The sequence below is a fragment of the Canis lupus genome, chromosome 35 (assembly GCF_048164855.1).
Source record: "Canis lupus baileyi chromosome 35, mCanLup2.hap1, whole genome shotgun sequence".
Taxonomy (NCBI): domain Eukaryota; kingdom Metazoa; phylum Chordata; class Mammalia; order Carnivora; family Canidae; genus Canis; species Canis lupus.
Window position 1 is genome coordinate 8,114,244 of NC_132872.1, and position 19,185 is coordinate 8,133,428.

Here is a 19,185-nt window from a genome sequence, read left to right on the forward strand (position 1 = left end):
CTTCTCTTTCCCTGGTTCCATTTGCTCTTCTTTCTTCCCTCTTTCTGACTTCTTTTCGGTCCTGGGTTGCCTCAGTTTGCTGCTCATAATTAGAAAAAAGTCCTTTTCTTCTTCTTCTCAGGCAATTTCTCCTCTCTGTATTTGTTCCTTACACGTCCCCCATTTTATTCTTCATGTATTGCTCTAGTACCTTCTTTTCCTTTTTATCCCCACTTTCCTGCCTCGCTCTGTCTATTCTCCCTCCTAAACTACCCTGCACCCCCACCTCGGTCTTTAACCCATACTCTTCTGAGATCGGTACCTCTCCCTCCACCTGTAGATAAAACCACTCAAGTGAAGGGGTGAAAACGCCCAGCTGTGGGCAGCTACACATTCACTGTGTGAATCTTCCCAGACATCAGGAGGCAGCATGATAAACAAGAAAGAGGGCCAGACTGGGTGCTGCAGTCCTGCCTTCTACGTCTGGGTCTGCTATTTTTTTTGCAAACCACACAACCTCGCCAAATCTCACTTTCTTCGTTTGAGTGTGTTGGACCAACTGGCCCCCAAAGGTCTCCTTGGGTTTATGTAAGAAGGCCATGGATGAGTTCTTCTGAAGAGGAAAAGAGAAAGCACAGTCAGTAGTATTATGGGCACAGGCTCCAGGGCATCCAAGTGTCCTCCAGTAAGAACCATCTGCCATATTTCGCTACAATTTCTCTTTTGACTCAGGGCTGTCCTCCTCCTTGCTGAATGGAGGGTCCTACTTGACTCGAAGTCCCCTCCATGCTGTACCTGTCAAGACTCTATCACCTCCCATGTGATGACAGAGCAAATGTTCTGTGTGAAGGGAGGTCACCACTCAATTTCGAAGCTCCTCTGCCCTTAAGACTATCATATGAAATACCCCTTTGCAAATGCAGCTTTTTGTGAACCTCAAGAGGAGAAAAGGGCTAATATCACTCCATTTCTAAAGTATTAGCACTGGCGATATAAAGAGAGTAGGTTTTTAAACATTTGTTTATTTAGGTAATAGAATGGGAAAAACATATACTTCCAAACCACAGAGTTTTGGGAACGACTTGAAAACCTGATCAAGTTGTACAAATTTCAAATGGCTTTCAATCCAGTCTGTGATAGTGGGATAATTTAAACCAGAGAGCCTTGTCTGGAATTGTGTGTTTAGGTGCTTGGTTTGACTTATTTGCCATCAAAACCCTTCTAGGGTTATTACTTTAATGAGTAAGCATAGTCCCTTGCGATGGGGAGCCATTGACTGGTTTCCTTTATACACGCAGGGCACGACTCACCCTCTGTTTCTGGTTTCCTTTATACACGCAGGGCACGACTCACCCTCTGTTCCCTGGCTCTTGACTTACCAGGATTGTTTGCTGTTCGTCCTGGCACAGCGCTTATGTAAGAGGCACGAAGCTGGCTGCATCCTGCCTCATTGAGAATGACACAGCTTCAGCACTTTGACACGGGTGCTTGTTTCTCACACCGAGACCAGCTAAAAATAGTCAGGGCTTCCACTGGAACTGTCTTTGGAAGACAGAGCCTGGCTTTTCATCTGGTGGTGCCCAGAATTGAATGCTGCTTCTTTTAATGGGCAAAACAGCACTACTGCATGATACACTCCTGCAGGGTCTTCCAATCAGACCTCACATTAACCCGGCCTCCACTACAGGTTTTAATTACATGGACACTCTCCACAGTGCTCCGTGTGGCGTCTTATGTACAGGAGATGCTCAGTGAATTCAACTCTCTAATGAGCAATTAAGTCAGAGAACAAGTCTTGTTAGCGCAAATTAATTAAAAGCTGTTTGAAATCTGGACAGTTTTGATTATGTTTTCAAATTATTCTGAAAACTCTGTGATTCGAAAGTAGAAACCATATGATGGTGTCTTTCTCCCTATTATTTAAATAAACAAGCAAATGAGAAACAGATTACAACATGGGGGTAACTGTGGTCAGGGAAGGAGCACAGGACCAAGGGCCAGAGAACCAATTCAACAGACATTTGAGTATCTACTATATATTTCAGGCACTGTACCCAGTAACTACATCATGAACCATCATGAGTAACAGGAGAAAGAAGTGCAGGTATTTAACCTGGAAGAGATGAGCAAGAGTGATAACCCCAAATTTCAAAAAGAAGGGGAATTAGAATTTGCCTTCCTTTGGTACAGTTCTCGAGGGCAGAGATGACTTAAGAGCTGAATGTTACAAGGAGAAGGGCTTTGCTCTGTGTTAATAATGGGTTGCCTCAAAGAATTGTGAGTTTCTCACCATTGGAAGAGGCCAAGCAAGAAGAAGAGGAAATCTCAGAAACCTTATAAGGTGATTCAGGCTCTGAGAGAAGGATGCCCTGGGTTACTGCTGTGAAGGTGCCTTCTAACTCTGTGATGCTATGATTCTGTGCTTCCGAGGTCGGACTCTGGTTCTGCCACTTAACCACCATAAGGACCAGTTTCTCATCTGCAGAACGGGACTAATGGTCTCATAGATAATTCATACCTACTCATAGGTAGACAGGTAGCCTCTGTCTCCCTTGGCAGGTTGCTGTGAGGAGTAGTTGAGATAACGAATATAAAGGTAGTTTGTAATCTGTAAAGTGCTGGATGGATGTGTAAGGAATTTCAATATCCTATTGTGTGTGGAATGGTTTGGCAATCTCCCTCTCCCTCTGTCAGAGGTACATGATTTTCCTTCTTTTTTTTTTTTTTTTAAGATTCTACTTATTTATTTATGAGAGACAGAGAGAGAGAAAGAGGCAGAGACACAGGCGGAAGGAGAAGCAGGCTCCATGCAAGGAGCCCGATGTGGGACTCGATCCCGGGTCTCCAGGATCAGGCCCTGAGCCAAAGGCAGGCGCTAAACCGCTGCGCCACCCAGGCGTCCCTTGATTTTCCCTCTTATTTCCCCCAGTCTGGCTTTCCAGGGGAGGCAGCAAGTGGCAGAGGCCCCTAAGAACAAAAGGGTCAGCAAAAAGGTGGTGACCCAAAGAAAACACACGTGACGAGCTCCTCAGTCCCCGAGGACCCAAGAACTGGCCAGTCCCTCACCTGTGTCCTTTATTGGCTCAGAGGAGACAACAGTTTCACACTCCGTTCACGCCGTTCACACTCTACCCGCCACGCTCCGTGTCTCTCTCTGGGGGCTCTGACGTCCGTTTGTAGCTGGCAGTTTGGTCACAACTCTTCTCACAGGACCCCTGGAAAGATTCCTGGAGCGGAAAACGTGCCCTTGACCGTGGCCTGGCAGGAGCTGCCCCGGGGCCTCGGGTTCCCTGGGTGGTGGCACCACTGCCCGCCAAGGCCCCGTGCTGGGTGCGCTCAGCTGAGGCAGCCGCTCCCTCCCGGCCCTCGGGAGCCCAGCCGCCTGCCACCCGTGCCCGCTCGTTGCTCTCCTACTTGTGTTCTACAGGCCTCAGTTACCTACCCCCTCTTTGTAAAAATAAAAGACAGGGGCCTTATTAAACTCATCATTTTGTGATACAGATTTTTTGACAACTCATTCGGTAGTGCCAGACAGGAAGTTGAGTTCCATAGATTCTTCATAGGAGGCCCCAGGAGGGGCACCTGGGTGACTCGGCGGTGGAGTGTTGCCTTTGGCTCAGGTCATGATCCCGGGGGTCCTGGGATCGAGTCCCGCATCAGGCTCCCTGTGGGGATCCTGCTTCTCCCTCTGCCTCTTTCTCTGTGTCTCTCATGAATAAATAAATAAAATCTTAAAAAAAAAAAAAAAAAAAAGGAAGTCCCAGGCGTGGATGTTTTGGCCTCTTCCCTTGTAAAACGAGAGGTTGGACTAAATAACTTCAAAGCAGGTTTATCCTAATACTCTAGCATGAAATGATTCAAAGATATGACTGGCCCTACCGTGGCAGACATTGGGTGCAGCTAATACGTTGGGAATTAGCAGAAGATAAAATTGGGGGACGCCTGGGTGGCTCAGTGGTTGGCATCTGCCTTGGGCTCAGGGTGTGATCCCAGGTCCGGGCATCCAGTCCCATGTTGGGTTCCCTGCGAGGAGCCTGCTTCTCCCTCTATGTCTCTACCTCTCTCTCTCTCTGTCTCTCATGAATGAATAAGTAAGTAAGTAAGTAAGTAAGTAAGTAAATAAATAAATAAATAAATAAATAAATAAATAAGTAAATAAAATAAAAAATGAAAACAAAACTGTAAAGAACCCTGTGAAGTTAGGCAAGCTACCTGGAGACACAGCACTGAAATCCTTCCTCTTTTTTTTCCCACAGCTTCTAGAAGTCCTCTCCACAGTTACTCTCAAGCTATGTCCAGGGGACAGGCCCCCTTGGCTCCAACCCACACTCCCGGACTTTAAGGATCCACGGACTATCTTTTTCTCTGGCCATACTAATCCTCGCAGGAGGGTCACTGAGTGCACACCCGGTCTTACCCACTGGAAGGCCCACTGGCCAGGTCGGAGCAGACACGGAAGACTCTGGCACTACAGCTACACCAAGGGCCCCAAGCAACTTGTGGAAATTTACCTTCACCAGCTGTCCTTCCAGGAGAAGGCACCCCAAAGTGCAAAAGCACTGATTCCATCCTCCACTAACTGCAGAATTTTGGGCAAGTTACATAGGCTCTCTGAGCCTCGCCTGTAAAGTTGGGATTTATGAAAACCATCCCACAGGGTGGTTGTGAGCATCGAATGAGCTGACTTAGGTAACACACCTCAGACATGGTGTGACACTGAGTAGCCTCTCAATAAATCGCTCAGTTGTTTTTTTTCCCTATGTGGTTTCTTTGAACTGTCTGAAAGGGTCTCTGAAGTCAACTAGCCAAGAAGTTTGCTTGTTTGTTTTTTCCCATTTAGATTCAATTTATAGAAGTGGATATTTAAAAACCTAGTTTTCCCTTAAGCTTTCAAGTTCAACTTCCAAATCCCTGGTTCTGTTCAGGACCCTAGCATTAAACAGTAGTTTTTAGGGGGACTTGAACAAACTCAGTCAATTAAATTTCCTTAAATATTTTAAAGTGGATTTATAAATTTAACACGTTCTATTTTACTTTTTCCCTAAATACTTCAACACATATTGTGGTTATTATCTATTGTCATGTAACATTCATACCTGAAATGGTAACCTGCAGTAGTTTATTTTTCTGATACACGTGGGGCTTGAGTGAGCCCAGCTGGGTTGTTCTCACTCAGTCTCTCATGCTGTCGTGTGCAGATAATGGCTCGAGCTAGAGTCCTCTCCAAGCCTTCTTCACTCGTGTGTGGGGCGGAGTCTGGAGACACTCAAACAGCTGAGGACTGAAACAGCTGGGAGTCCTCGGGCATCTCTCTCTCTCTCTTTCTCTCTCAATGGTTTGTTCATTTGTTTTGCTGTTTGCAAAATTGCTGTCTTGATTATTGTTGCATGAATATATCATAATTTATTTATCCATTCTGCTAATGGGCATGGAGTGCTTTCTAGCTTGGGGTGATTATGAATAGTACTGGCATCAGCATTCCTGAATGCATTTCTTGGTACACACAAGTGTACATTTCTGGGGTATATGTAGGACTGAAATTACTCAAGTATTGGGTACGTGTATGTTCGACTACAGTAAATACCATCAAACGGTTCTCTAAGTGATTGTATTAATTCATATTTCCGCCAGCAGTATGTGAGAGTTCTAGATGCTTCTCATCCTCCCAATTGCTGACATTGTCATTTAAAAAAATAGTTTAGCCATCTGGGTGTATGTAGCAGCATACCACTGTGGTTTTAGTTTTCATTTGCCTGAAGAGTAATAAGTTGAGTACCTTTTCATGTTTTCATAGATATTGTGAAGTTGTCTATAATTGTTCTTGCCCATTTCACTATTTGTATTCTTTTGCCTATCAACTTAAAAAAATTCTTTAAGGGGCACCTGGGTGGCTCAGTGGTTAAGCGTCTGCCTTCAGCTCAGGGCGTGATCCTGGGGTCCTGGGATTGAGTCCCACATCAGACTCCCTGCAGGGAGCCTGCTTCTAAAACAAAAACAAAAACAAAAACAAAAACAAAAACAAAAACAAAAAACTTAAATATTCAAGTTAAAAGTCCTTCATTGCTTACATATATTCAAATATATTCTCTCCCACTTCGTGAGTTTTCTTTTTTTTCTTTAAATTGTGTCTTTTGATGAACATATGTTCGTTGTTTTTTTTTTTAAGTTTGTTTTATTTATTTGAGAGAAAGAGAGTGAGCATGAGTGGGAAGAGGGGCAGACAGAGAGAATTTCAAGCAGATTTTCCACTGAGCATGGATCCCAACTCGGGGCTCCATCCTACAACCCGTGAGATCATGACCTGAGCTGAAATCTCCAGTCAGACACTTAATTGACTGAGCCACCCAGGTGCCCCTGGACATATGTTCTTAATTTTAGTGTAGTAATTTATCAATCTTTTTCTCTGTCATTAGTCCTTTCTGTGTTATATTTAAGAAATCTTTTCCTCCTCTGAAGATATCCTTCTATTTTACCTTCTAGATATTCTATTGTTTTACATTTCACAGTTAGATCTACAGACAATCTGGATTTGATTTTTGTGTATAGTATGAAGTAAGGATTAAATTCTTTATTTTCTAGTAGATATCCAATAGACTGAGCACTATTTACTGAAGTAATTATCCTATCCTCACTAGTATCCAGTGTCTCCCTTGTCATAAACCAAATCTTCATATATCTGTATGGTCTGTTTCCGGATCTTCTGTTCCATCAGCCTGTTCGTCCACCATTGGCAATACGACTTGGTTGTAATTATTGCAACTTTATAATAAGTTTTGGTATCTGGTGGCCTTCAAACTTTGTTCTTCAAATCTTTGTTATTCTTGGCTCTTCCTTTTGTATTCCATAAAAACTTTAGGATCAGTTTGTTAATCTCCACAAAAATGTAAACTCTGCTGGTTTTTTTTTTTTATCAGAATTACATTCACCCTGTGAATCATATTGACAAATAATTGATAGCTCTATGATATTAACTTTCAAACCATGAACATAGTATAGCGCTTTATTTATTTTGATCCTCTTTATTTTCTTTCAATAGTGTTCTGTAGCTTTCCATGGAGATATCCTTGTACAACTTTTGTTAGATTTATTTCTAGGTATTTGTTGAATGTGATATTATTGTAAATGCTACCATTTAACATTTTTTTACTTTCTGATTTTTTTATTGCTAGCATATAGAAATATAGTTGATCTTTGTATCTTCAAATTCCATCCAATGATTTTGATAAATTCACTTATCGATTCTAATCATTAATCCATAGAGTCTTCAGGATTTTCCATAGATTCAAATATATTATCTGTAAATAATGATGGTTTTATTTCTTCTTTCCTAATCTATATCTTCCCCACCCCTCCTCTCTCTCCTTCTTTATCTTTTGATGCTTATTGTGCTGGGTAGGACTTCCAGGACAGGGATGGATAGAAGGGATAATGAAGACATCCTTCTTTCATACTTGACTTAGGGAAAATGTTTTCAGTATTTCACCATTAAGTATGATGTGTGTTATTAGGTTTTTATAATACCCCTCTCAGATTAAATAAGTTCTATTCCTAATTTTTAAATCATGGATGAAAATTGAATTGCATTAGATGATTTTCTGCATTTATTGAGGTTATTTTTCTCCCTTATTTTGTTAATGAATTATATTAATAGATATATGAATATTGGAACAACCTTGCATCCTGGAGCAAATCCAAGTTTATTATGTTGCATTTTCCTCTTTGCCTATTTCTGAACTTAGTTTACAATTTTTTTTTTTTTAGGAATTTTACATCTATGTATTTTGCAATATCATTGTCAGGTTTGATATCAGGGTTATGCTGACTTTTAAAAGGAGTTAGGAAGTATTCTCTCTCTCTTCTTTCCTCTTCTTTCCTCTTCTTTGGAAGAGATCTTCAAGCCAAACAGCTTTATAACTCTTGAGTACCACCCCACCCACCTTACCTTCTATTCTGTTGTCTTTTCACTCAGGTGCCCATGCACTAAACCTTGGAATATTTCCATCCATTTTCATTTTATCTTCAAAATATATCCTGAATTCAATTCACCACCTTTACTGTGACCACTAATTTCAAGCTACTATTATTTCATACCTAGGTTAACTTCAAGAGGCTTACAACTGGCCCTCTGCTCTCTCCTGTTTCCCCTCCCCATAATCTACTATACACACAGCAAAGTGGTCACTTAAACATGTATATGATCTCATCACTCTCTTGCTCAAAATTTCAAATGGCTTCCTATTATATTTAGAATAAAATCCAAACTTCTTACTATGTGATATTAGTCAGGATCAGCTTATGATGACTTAATAGCACAAGGGTTTATTTCTCTCTTAAAGTTTACTGAGAGTCTGCATGTTTCATGATGGCAACTGTCATCATGTTGCAACTCAGTGACTCAATCTACTTTGACCTTCTGGCTCTGTCACCTGAAGAAAGAAACAGTTTGACATTCCGGTGCTAGCTTTTTGATGCTGTAGCCAAGAAAGGATACAAATCACATCTGGCCAGAGCCCATTGGCTAAAGGTAGTCATATGGACCCACTAAAGGTAGTCACGTGGATCCACTTAATAATCAGCTTTGTGCTTTGTTGATTAAAGAGACTGGGAAATGTTGGGGAAGCAAAAGGCTTGATTGGTGAGTCTTATTCTTCTGGGCACTTACAGTTGTGTTTTCTCTCTGAAATCCTTTTCACTCATAACTTCTCCTGGCTGACTTCTTCTGGCCATTCTGTTCTCAGCCCCTGTCACCATCCTAGCTAAGATATCCACTCACCTCACCGTCACCATCGTCCCTTTGTCCTGCTCAAACTTTCTTCAGTCTTATTTCCTCTTTCCTCTCTTTTTGGTATTCCAATTATGCATTTGATAGGACTGTTCAGTGTGTTATTTTCTCTTTTTTTCTGAAATTACACTGTGTATTTCTTTTCTTGTTTTATTTCTGTCTCTTCCCTATATATTTCACAATGTACTTCTCCCCTGTCAATTTTGAGAAATTCAATAGCTCTCTTGTCAACCCTTGAGGGCTGTTGTGGAGAATAAATGAAGCAATAAACATCAACAAAAAGCTCATACATTTTAAATTGAGACTCAACTGTACCTGGGACATAGTGCCAGCCCTCAAGCTAGAGGACTGCCTAAGTAAGTCTATTGTTACACACATGTGATATATACCAAAAGTGGATGCAAACCCCTTTGAATGTATGTATATTTGTTTTTAAAAGGAACAGACTTTATATGGTAGAAGTTGTGCTTTTATTATCTAATGGTATATGTAATGGCAAAAGATATCTGGATTCTTATAAGGTTTTTAGATAAGTTTGTGGATTTTTAAAATTAACAACAATGGTATCTTTATGTATTTGAAATGTAGCATGCCATGTAGATATAAAGCATTTTATTTACTCAGTCTATGGAAAATTCTTGACATGATATGGATTTGTGAACCTCCTACACTAACCCCTCACTAGAGGTCCACACTTGTGAAAAAATCTTTGGGATATAGCTTAATATATTCAGCAATAAAGTCTGACATATAGTCAGATTTTCCCTAAGGAGAAAATAGTAAATATTATTTTATCTCATAAATGCTTATTAAATATCCACTTGCTGTCAAACTCTATGCAGGACACCACATACTTCAAAAGGTGAATCATTCATGATATCTTTCCTGAAGGAACTTGAGCTCTAGCAAAGGAAAAACATGAATCATAGGCACCTGTCCCTTCCCCACCAAGGCCTGACTCCACTGAGGATTAATCTTTTCCCAGAAGACTCCTCAGTCCCTGTATAAATAGGCTTCTTGTGGCCCATAAATAGTTTAAGGTGTAGCTGGATCCTTGACGTATATACAAATAAGCACTATGTCAATCCACTTATGGAAAACATTACGCGAGTGTTTGAAACCACTGTATGACCTACAGAAGTTCAGCAGAAGATATAACTTCCTATTTCTGACTTTGAGCTGTCCCTTCAAAGACAAGGGTTAGGCAAGGCAGAAACAATCCAGGGGAAGGAAATGTGTGAGTCAAAGATGCAAGGCTGGAAGGTACATGAAAAGCACAGCTAGGGAAGAGAACCCAAGCTCTTAGTCACTACTTGTGGAGTCTGAGCTCTAATCAAAAGGCAATGGGAAGTGAGCAGGAAAATGGTGCACCCAGAGCAGTGCTGAGGGAGATGGTATTGAGTGTGTACACGGAACCTGGCGAGTATAGCTGTTTAATAAATGTTCATGTCCTGAGAGACTTGAGAATACAAAGCCAGGAGAAGAGTGTTGGCCATTGAGATGATCACTGGGGTTGTGAGGTGCCAAGGGCCAGAACATATGATGGTGATGGCAACAGAGAGGCAGATACCCGAGAAATGGGCTGGGGAGAATTGCTTGGGAGAAGAGTCAAAATCCATCTTCGAGGTTCTGCATCTCCTTTCCCATATATTCTTGACACCTTGGTTTCCTATAGACTTCCCCACAAATCTTGACTGAAAAATGTGAACAATGCTCTCAGTGGTTTCACTTCTATTTGTTATGGAATTCATACACTGACACATGTCTCCCACTCAGAAATTTCCCTGGAGATCATGAGACTATTTCAGTTTTGGTTCACTCCTCTGACGTGATCCCTACCAAGAGTCCTCTCCTGCACAGCACATGATTGCCAACTGGCAACTGCCAACTGACAGTTGCTCAATGGCCCGGAGTTGCCCTCTTCCCAGCCACCCTCTGCTCTGAATCCTATTCATTCCTCAAGGCTAGTACAAATGTCCCCTCTCCTCCCACGCTCTCCCTGCCATCTACCCCACCTCTGCCAGCATTAATCTGTCCCCTCTAGGATTCAAGGAAATGGGCAACTTGCTGTTGCCAGTAAATCATGTTTAGTCCTTTGGGACCAGCTCCCTCAGCTCTCATCGCCCTCCAGACTTCCTTTCCAGGCGCCTGAGGGCTGGGTAGATTCTTACTTATTGCCGTGGTCCCAGCACCTTACACAGTGCCATGTGCCTGGCATTTAGTTGGTAATTGTTAGATCTTTGTTAAACTCAGCTGCTAAACATTTCAATGTGGGTCAGATTAGGATTTTAGAAACTTCTAGTTCCGCTTTCCAGTGTTCTTTTGTTTCTGCCCCCTATTCAAGCTAGGACACTTTGTCTTTGACTCATGTGTGACTGAGGAAGGAGGGCCCTTCTGTTTGGTTTCTCCAGGCCCAGCAGAGGAGCTCAGGCCTGCTGTCCTCCCATCTCCTGCCTGTGGACAGCTCAGACTGCTTGCCTGCTCCTCCCTGAAATGTGTGAGGAGAGAACGTTGGTCACTCCTAATTTTTCCAATGTGGTTTCTTCTCTTTTCCCTGAATTTTGCTTCCTGTAACCTTATTCCTCACTATTTACCACATACTTCTATTTCTCTTCTCCTTTTCCACCTTCATTAGTTCTCAAGTTATGTTAACACCCGTCATTTCTTCATCAGAAATATAAACACATGTTTTGTAAACCCTCCTATCCATGCTATGTTACTTTATCTGACCCGGTTAAACCCACTTTAATGCAACATGGCCAGACACCTTGCTGTTGCCAGTAAATCATGTTTAGAAAACAAGAAGGAGACGGGGATGACATAAGCAGACATTGAGTTAGGATGTCCTATCAACATAGTGTAGGGTTAAGAAAACAAAGTTCTGGATCTAGACCATCCCAGTACGAATTTCAGTGCTGCCACTTTCATTGCCTGGTTACGTAACTGCTCTGCATCCCAGCTTGCCCATATGTAAAATGACAATAAAAAAAAAAAACCTCTCTCATATGTTGTTGTAGGAGTTGAATGAAACTTAAAACCACGCCTGGCACATAGTAGGCTTATAATAAAGTTTTGCCAAATAAGTGAATGAATGAATGAATGAATGAATGAGTGGAAGAACATTCTGGTTTTATGATCACTTGTCTCCAGTTTTGCCCATTTCCTTGTACTCTCCGGAGAAGAAATACAACAGAGGGCAGCTCTGGAAATGAAACCTGGCCTGAGAGTGAAAAGGAGTGATCTTGAGTTTGGGGTGGACCGAGTTTCAAGTCCAAACCAGGAGGACCAAATGAACACCGGAAGTTGTACAGTTGTGAGGGCTGGTAACTGCAAAAGAGAAGGGACATTTTCCACTTGATTCAGTCTGACCCCAGTGCCGTGAAGAGAGGGGTTCACACAGTGAGCTCTCCTTCCCTGGATATTTACCTAGATCTCTTTCTACCTCTCCACCTTCTGGTTCTGTCCAAAATAAGAATCTGTTTAATACTGGCATAGGCCTGGATAGATGGGAAAGACCCAGAACTTCAAGTAGCAGCAGGCATTTACTTCCAGGTAAACACTGTCCCTTGTTAATCTCCAAAAAGTTACTAAGCGGTTTGGAACTGTGATGCAAACGGGTTGTGCTTTATCTCTAGTGGCTGTTGTACTTCAGGCAATTCCCTCCATCTTTCTGGGCTCTGGTTTCCTCCTCTGACCCTCTGTGGCTTGTTGACTAATCCAGGGTCTTACCACATGTCTGAGAGAACAGAGAGGAAGGGACAAATATGAGACACATTTTGAAGAAATTGAGAGACATAGTGTCTAAGTGTAAATAAGGTTTTGGGAGGAAGGAAGGAGGATAATGATTCTGTTTGTGTGTGTGTGGGTTTTTTTAAAGCATTATAGTGTTCTAAGCCAAAGATGACTCAAGCTTCAAGCCTGGATGTTGGATGATGGTGTTGTGACTATTACTGTTGAGGACAGAAGGAACAACTTTGGGGGAGATGTTGAGTTGATTTTGAATGGGTTCAGTTTGAGCTGTTGTCAGAACACTGAATGGTCCCATAAAGCAAACAGTTATATTTTCGTAAATGAGAAGGTGAATACTGGGAATAGGGAGAATTTTAGGGCCTGGGAAATGGAGGAACTCAGGCACAGGGATGGTCACATCACCTCCAGGCTCCCCTCTGAGGGGAAGAAACCAACCTCTCTGGGCTAAAGGTAGGGCTGTAATGGTTGCCCCAGAGCCTGAGAGTGCCCAGAAGTGAGGTCAGAGGTATGTTCAAGGCTGGGGACAGAAGGGTCTGTCTCTCTGAGGTCACTCAGGACCACTGAATAGGGAGAACCAGGACTGGGTAAGATTTCAGCAATTTGAGAAGATTTATGTTTCAGTACAATTCCTTTCATACACTCAGAGCTTCCTTCTATAGAGATTAAAAAAAATTTTTTTTTCGTTTTTAGTAATCGCTACACCCAACGTGGGGCTTGAACTTACAACCTCAAGGTCAAGAGTCACATGTTCTACCAACTGAGCCTGCCAGGCACCCCACTCCTATAGAGATTTTAATTTTTATGTTTTAAAAAATATTTTGTTTATTTAACAGAGAGAGCACAGGCAGGGAGAGAGGGAGAGGGAGAAGCACATCCCACGCCCCACCCCTTGCCACCCCACCCCACTCCCGAGCAGGGAGCCCGACCAATGGCTCCATCTCATGACCTGGGATTACCACCCGAGCCAAAGGCATTATGGCACAAACTGAATATATTAACTGTCTGAACCACCCAGGTGCCCCCTGTAGTGCTTTTTAAAGCTTAAAATGTAACACTGGCGATTAAAATTTTAAAACAAGGTGAATAAATGAAGGCCATTCTGACACTGATGAAAAGACACCAACCCCTTGTTGGAATTAAGCCTCTCAGATCAGTTAAGCCTAATCTCCCTTTGCTTTTGTCTACATCATTAGAATGCTGTCTTTAATGCATTTTATTATTGTCATTTATTGCATGTCATTTATTTGCATGTCATTTATTGCAGACATTTATCGTCTTTTTATTGCATGCTTACAATGTAGAGGGCCCAGAGAAGGAGAAACATAGCTCTTGCCTTTAAGGACCTTATAATCTCTTTATAAACCTGGCATACATGCAGGAAAATATTGACCACGATCACAAGGCAGCATAGATACTGACTGAAAAGACATATTGATGGCCAGCCTTACTAGAAGAGATAGAACTGGAAGTGGACCTTTAATGCCTGGAAAATTCTGAAGGGGTTGGTTGGGTCAGCAGGTACAAAGGCAAGGAGGTGACATCGTCTACAGTATGTTTTAGGGGGATACTGGCTTCAGCACACTGGGGACATGGCGGGTAATTCTAGTTAGGCAGAGTGGGGCCAGACTGAGGAAGTTTCTATTTCATTAAGACAGTTGGTTGCATGTGCTAGAAACCAATTTGAGCAGGCTAACGTGTTTCACTCAATGGTTAAGGAGCCCAGGTTTAGGAGGAACACGCCTTGGTGTGAATCCTGATTTCACCCGCTGCTAGCTGCATGACCATGGGCAACTTGCTAAATTCCCCTCTCCCTCTGTGTTCTCATATGTAAAATGAGGTAATACATGGATTTGCTGGGAGGATCAATGAGATAATTTATATAAAGAAATTAGACCACTACCTGGCAGATACTAAATGCTCAGGAAGTTTTCGTTTTTCACTTTCTCTTTCTTAACTTTCTGCATTGGGTGAAATTTTTTAAATGAGTTGAATTTTATAATCATAAAAAAGTAAGCCTTTATTTTTTAAAAGTTCTTTATAGATCTCCCCTCCCAGTGGGTTTCACTGCTCAGAGACGATGGTGTCTGAATGAATGCCCTTTTTAAAAAGTAATTAAATCTCAGGCCCCTATACTTATGAAGGAAAGTGTCATTCCAGTTTCACAGATGGGTATGGGTCAGCCAACTTGGAACCAGTTGAATACCCCATGGAAACTCCAGAGAAGAAATCTGGGGATTTGAGTAATTTATCTTAGGAAGACAAATACTTGGATAAGTAATTTCAAGAGAACATTTTCTTTGAACCATTGTCAGAGATCATGTGAATTGGTATAATATTTTTGGAAAGTAACCCGTCATTACTATCTCTTGATATATCTGCTGACCTAGCAATTCTCACATAGGAATCTACCATATAGAAATGGAGGTACCAGTACATGAGAGATGTACAAAAATATCTCTTGTGGCATCATTTGTAGTTGAAACAACCTCAATATCCATCACAAAGAAAACGGTTGACTGAGTTTTAGCAGATCCATAGTGTGGATTATCACACATCAAGTGAGTAAATTAGACCTATGTCTAATTGGAGTGAAGTCATGATATGTTGTTAAATGATAAAGAAAAACTACAGAGCCTATGATAGGTGAGCTATGATTTAATTTTTGTTTAAGAAAGGCTTTGTATATATTTGTATTTACATGGAGAAATGTGTAGAAGAGTATATATGGCTATTAACATTGATTACCACAGGGCCACGGTAGCTATATACTTACAGTTTGACTTGTTAAAATGAACATCTATTGATTCTGTAGTTTAAAAAAATATATTTAATAATGTAGAGGAGGTGTTTTTTTTTGGAAATTAATCTGAAGACCAAAATTGAAAAGAGATCACCCAGAAGCTTTAAATGAATCCCAGGACCCAGATCCTGAATCACAATCTTGCTTTAGAAAGACTTTGTAGGGTAACTGAGCTCTTTGTTCAGTAACCACTGAATAATCCCAAAGAAAAGAAGTTAGAAGATGGTGGGTAGGTTTACATTTGCTCCAGTAACCAAAAAGAGGGAAAGCACAGCTTCCTAGAAAGTTTGGCATGTCACCAGCAAAGTCCAGGAGCAAATCACTAAAAACATTGCTTGTATATATTTAGGAAATGAAGTAGGAATTAGTAGGAGAGCCTACATGGGCCCCAGGAAATTAAGTCATGCTAAAATTTAGTTAATCATATTATTTCTCTTTTCTCTCTTTCCTTCAAATCAGGGGATCATTGTAGATATAAAGTACTGAAACTTTTCTTATAATATGTAAGTACTCAAGATAAACATGACTTAGAAATATGTATGAAGGCTCAGACCCAGGGTATTGATTAGTCTTAAGGAAACTTCTAGAAGTAGGGCTTTACCCTTTCAAGTTCTTGGCTTCTCCTTTCAAGTTCTTGGCTATAGATATAAAAAAGGAGTCTATAAAAATGTCATATATAAATGTGCAGATATATTTATATATGTAAAGTAAATACATAAAAATTGCATAAAGCTTGGAGGGAGAACTAAATATTCTTTTTTTTTTTAGAACTAAATATTCTTAAGGATAAAATCAGGATATAAGAAATTCTTGACAGGTTGGAGAGACTACAACAATAATATGTAGTGGAATTGGGTTATATGAAAAGTTCATATATGAAAAGTTCATTCAGGTTCAAAAATCAACTCCATAAGAAAGAAAGCAAGCTGGAGCAATAAGAATATAGACTCTATAAAAATAAAGACTCTACAGTTACCCTGAAGTGACTCTTGGGTTGAATTGCTGGAAGATTGTAACAAGGAACATGTGAAGACACACTCCTGGTATATTCTGTGAGAGGAAGGCCTCAAATATCGAGCCCAGTCCTGGGATTATGGCACAAACTGAACATATTCAAGATAGAGTGACCAGAGAGGAGAAGGGTCTGGAAACCATGTTTGTAGTGCCACTTAAGGACACAGGCTGACTACTGAAGTGAGTTGCTTCTGTAATAGTTTCTGTTCATGAAAAGATCTTCAAAGGAGTTGTGAACAATGTAGGTGTGGAAGGGAGACCCATGCTTTTGTCTTGCCGTCAAGCAGAGTTCTTTGTTACCTCTCCCTTTTTTAGAGCCCCACACATCCCTACCTACATAAAGCCAATGTGTCACCTGTCCTTTTGTGGCATTTCTGCAACCTAGACAAAGGCCCAAGTTCTCTATTCTGGTGAGCTGGTTGACCTGGCTCAGGTGGAGCAGTTGCAGCCAGTAGCCTACATCATTTTCCTGCCTTTACTGTGGAGCATGAGTCAGCAAGTCAGCAGTTTCTTTCAAAGCACATTTATTTAGTTTTTTTTTTTTAAGTCTTGAATAGATATATGTATGCCTATGTTCATAGCAGCATTATTCACAACAGCCAAAATGTGGAGCAACCCAAGTGTCCATGGATGGATAAATCAATGAACAAAGCACGGGAAAAAAAAAAAAAAATATATATATATATACATACACAGTGGAATATTATTCACCCTTGAAAAGGAAGGAAATTTTGATACTTGCTATAACCAGAGTGAACCTTAAAGACATTATGCGAAGTGAAATAAGCTAGATTCAAAAGGAAAAATATTATATGATTGTATGAGGTGTTCTAGAATCAGAGACAGAAAGTAGAGTAGGATTACCAGGGGCTGCAGGGAGAAGCGATGGGACCATTGTTTAATGGGGACAGAGTTTCAATTAGAGAAGCTGAAAAAGTTCTAGAGATGGAAAGTGGTAATGGTTGCACAGCAGTATGGATGTACTTAAGACTACTGAATTGGACACTTAAAAATGACTTAAATGACTTTTTTAAGAGTCAAAGAAAACAATTCAGTATGGAAGAACCAGGGAGTACCATGCTGTGGAGAGAGTGGAGAAGATGTGTGCCTCACATCTTCTTGGAGAAGATCTCTGTTCCTCAGCCCCACCTCCCCATTCTCCACCCTTCTGTGTCCTGCTCTATGCCCTGGCTCACATCAACATGCCTCTTGCCTTCTGGCTTCTGGTTGGAGTCATTCGATGGGGAGCACTAGCAGGGGATGAGGCAGAGGGAAGAGTGAGGTCAGAGAGTCTATTTCCTCTGTTCCCTCCCTGCAGGATTGCTGCAGGTGAGGTGACCATGACCCTTTTCTGAAGGCCTGACAGGCCCTCTCTGTCCCAGGAGTCTGGTGCTTTTTCCCTTTGCCTCTTCAGACCTAGGCCAGTAGCAGCTGCCATGACCCTGGCCCCCTGGAACTGCACTATCCCTTGTGGTCTTCCCACTTCCTACTAACACCTTTGTAAACAGTCCTTTTATTAAATTCTCCTCAACTTACCCAATTTGAGCACATCATCTATTTCATGCTGGACTATGGCTGATACAAGGTAACTTATAACAAAGTTGGGGAAACAATGACCCAAAGAAAATCCACCTATATTCCCCAAAGATCTCTCTGATCCCCAAAATTTTCCAGCTACCCAGAGGAAGCAATGGTAAGGGATCTTCCATCTTCCAGCCTGCCCTCCTTCCCCTCTCTTGTTCCAAGAACTTCTTTCCCATTGCTATTTTAATACAGAGAATTCTGTATTGTTTTCTCTACAATTTTTGTAGGATTGTTTTCTCCAATCCTATAGACAATCATATTTTTGTACATAACAGAATTCCATTCCAATAAAACAATGAAGCCAGTCAGATATTTTATTTTTTAAAAAAGCATTCTTCCTGTGAATGTTTCTACTGAATCCTAGATACAAATGTTCAAGGATATGGGGCAATTGCAGTTAAATATGAATAGAAAAGTTCAAAATGTATTTTTGTAAGGCTGTTCAAATTGGTAATAGAGACAAAGCTCTGTTAGATGAGCTAACTCTCCCCTCTAAAGTGGCTAATTATAGGGAAAACAACCAAGAGTTTTTGCCTTCCTTCTAATAGTAGTGGCCTAGAATAAGTTGAACATAGCTCCCACCCTCCTCTGAAATTCAGGGAGATGTATCCTGCCCAGGTTTATACTAAACACACATTATTTTCAGGTCATAAGAAACAGTCTCACTTGCTTGTAAGTTCACTGGCTCAGGTAAGCAGACCATCTTTTTGCTGCAAAAGAAGAGCAACAAGAAAGTAGAGCTCAGGGCAGGGTCCTGATTGGTCAGGAGAGAGGGCTAGCAGTCACGTGCTCTTGTGTTTCCATGATGTCAGGTGCAAGAAGTCTACAATCGTCTATTATAGGCATCTACTACTCCTGTCCTCCTCTTGCCAGGGCTGGTAAGACTAGTGTAAAACCCTGCTAGAGGCACAGGAGGATCCATGCCTGTGAATGTAACCAGTGGAGGCTGTGCACTGAGAAGTCTTGTTCCAATAAAATCATACGTAGAAACTAAGTAAGACATACATAAAGCAGATTTTATATTTCTATATAAAATTATCCAGCTATAGATCAGAAAATATGAAATATCTTATACTGAAGTGGGAATGGGAAATTGAAAGTGGTAATGGTTGTACAACAGTATGGATGTGCTTAGTGCTACTGAATTGTACACTTAAAAATGATTACAGTGATTTTTTAAAGAGTTGAAAAGATTAAGTACCGAAGAATCCGGAGAGTACTGGGTTGTGGAAAGAGTGGTGAAGGTGCGTGCCGTATCTCTCTGTTCCTCACCCAC

At 41.2% G+C, this 19,185-nt stretch overlaps 2 protein-coding genes across 6 annotated transcripts in view; one reads left to right on the forward strand and one right to left on the reverse strand.

Moving 5' to 3' along the window:
- POPDC2 (popeye domain cAMP effector 2) overlaps positions 1-9,384 on the forward strand; it is a 23,520-nt gene extending 14,136 nt beyond the window's left edge. The window contains exon 4 of the mRNA XM_072812360.1: positions 4,236-9,384. The gene's annotated coding sequence lies outside the window, so the exon portion shown is untranslated. The remainder of the gene's footprint in view (positions 1-4,235) is intronic.
- The window catches only part of PLA1A (phospholipase A1 member A), a 49,317-nt gene continuing 39,393 nt past the window's right edge, over positions 9,262-19,185 (reverse strand). For all 5 annotated transcript variants that reach the window (XR_012024470.1, XM_072812345.1, XM_072812347.1 and 2 more), the window contains one exon: positions 9,262-18,619. Coding sequence is in view for 4 of the 5 variants with exons in the window: in XM_072812345.1 (XP_072668446.1) it covers positions 18,535-18,619 (85 nt within the window). In the remaining variant the exon portion in view is untranslated. The remainder of the gene's footprint in view (positions 18,620-19,185) is intronic.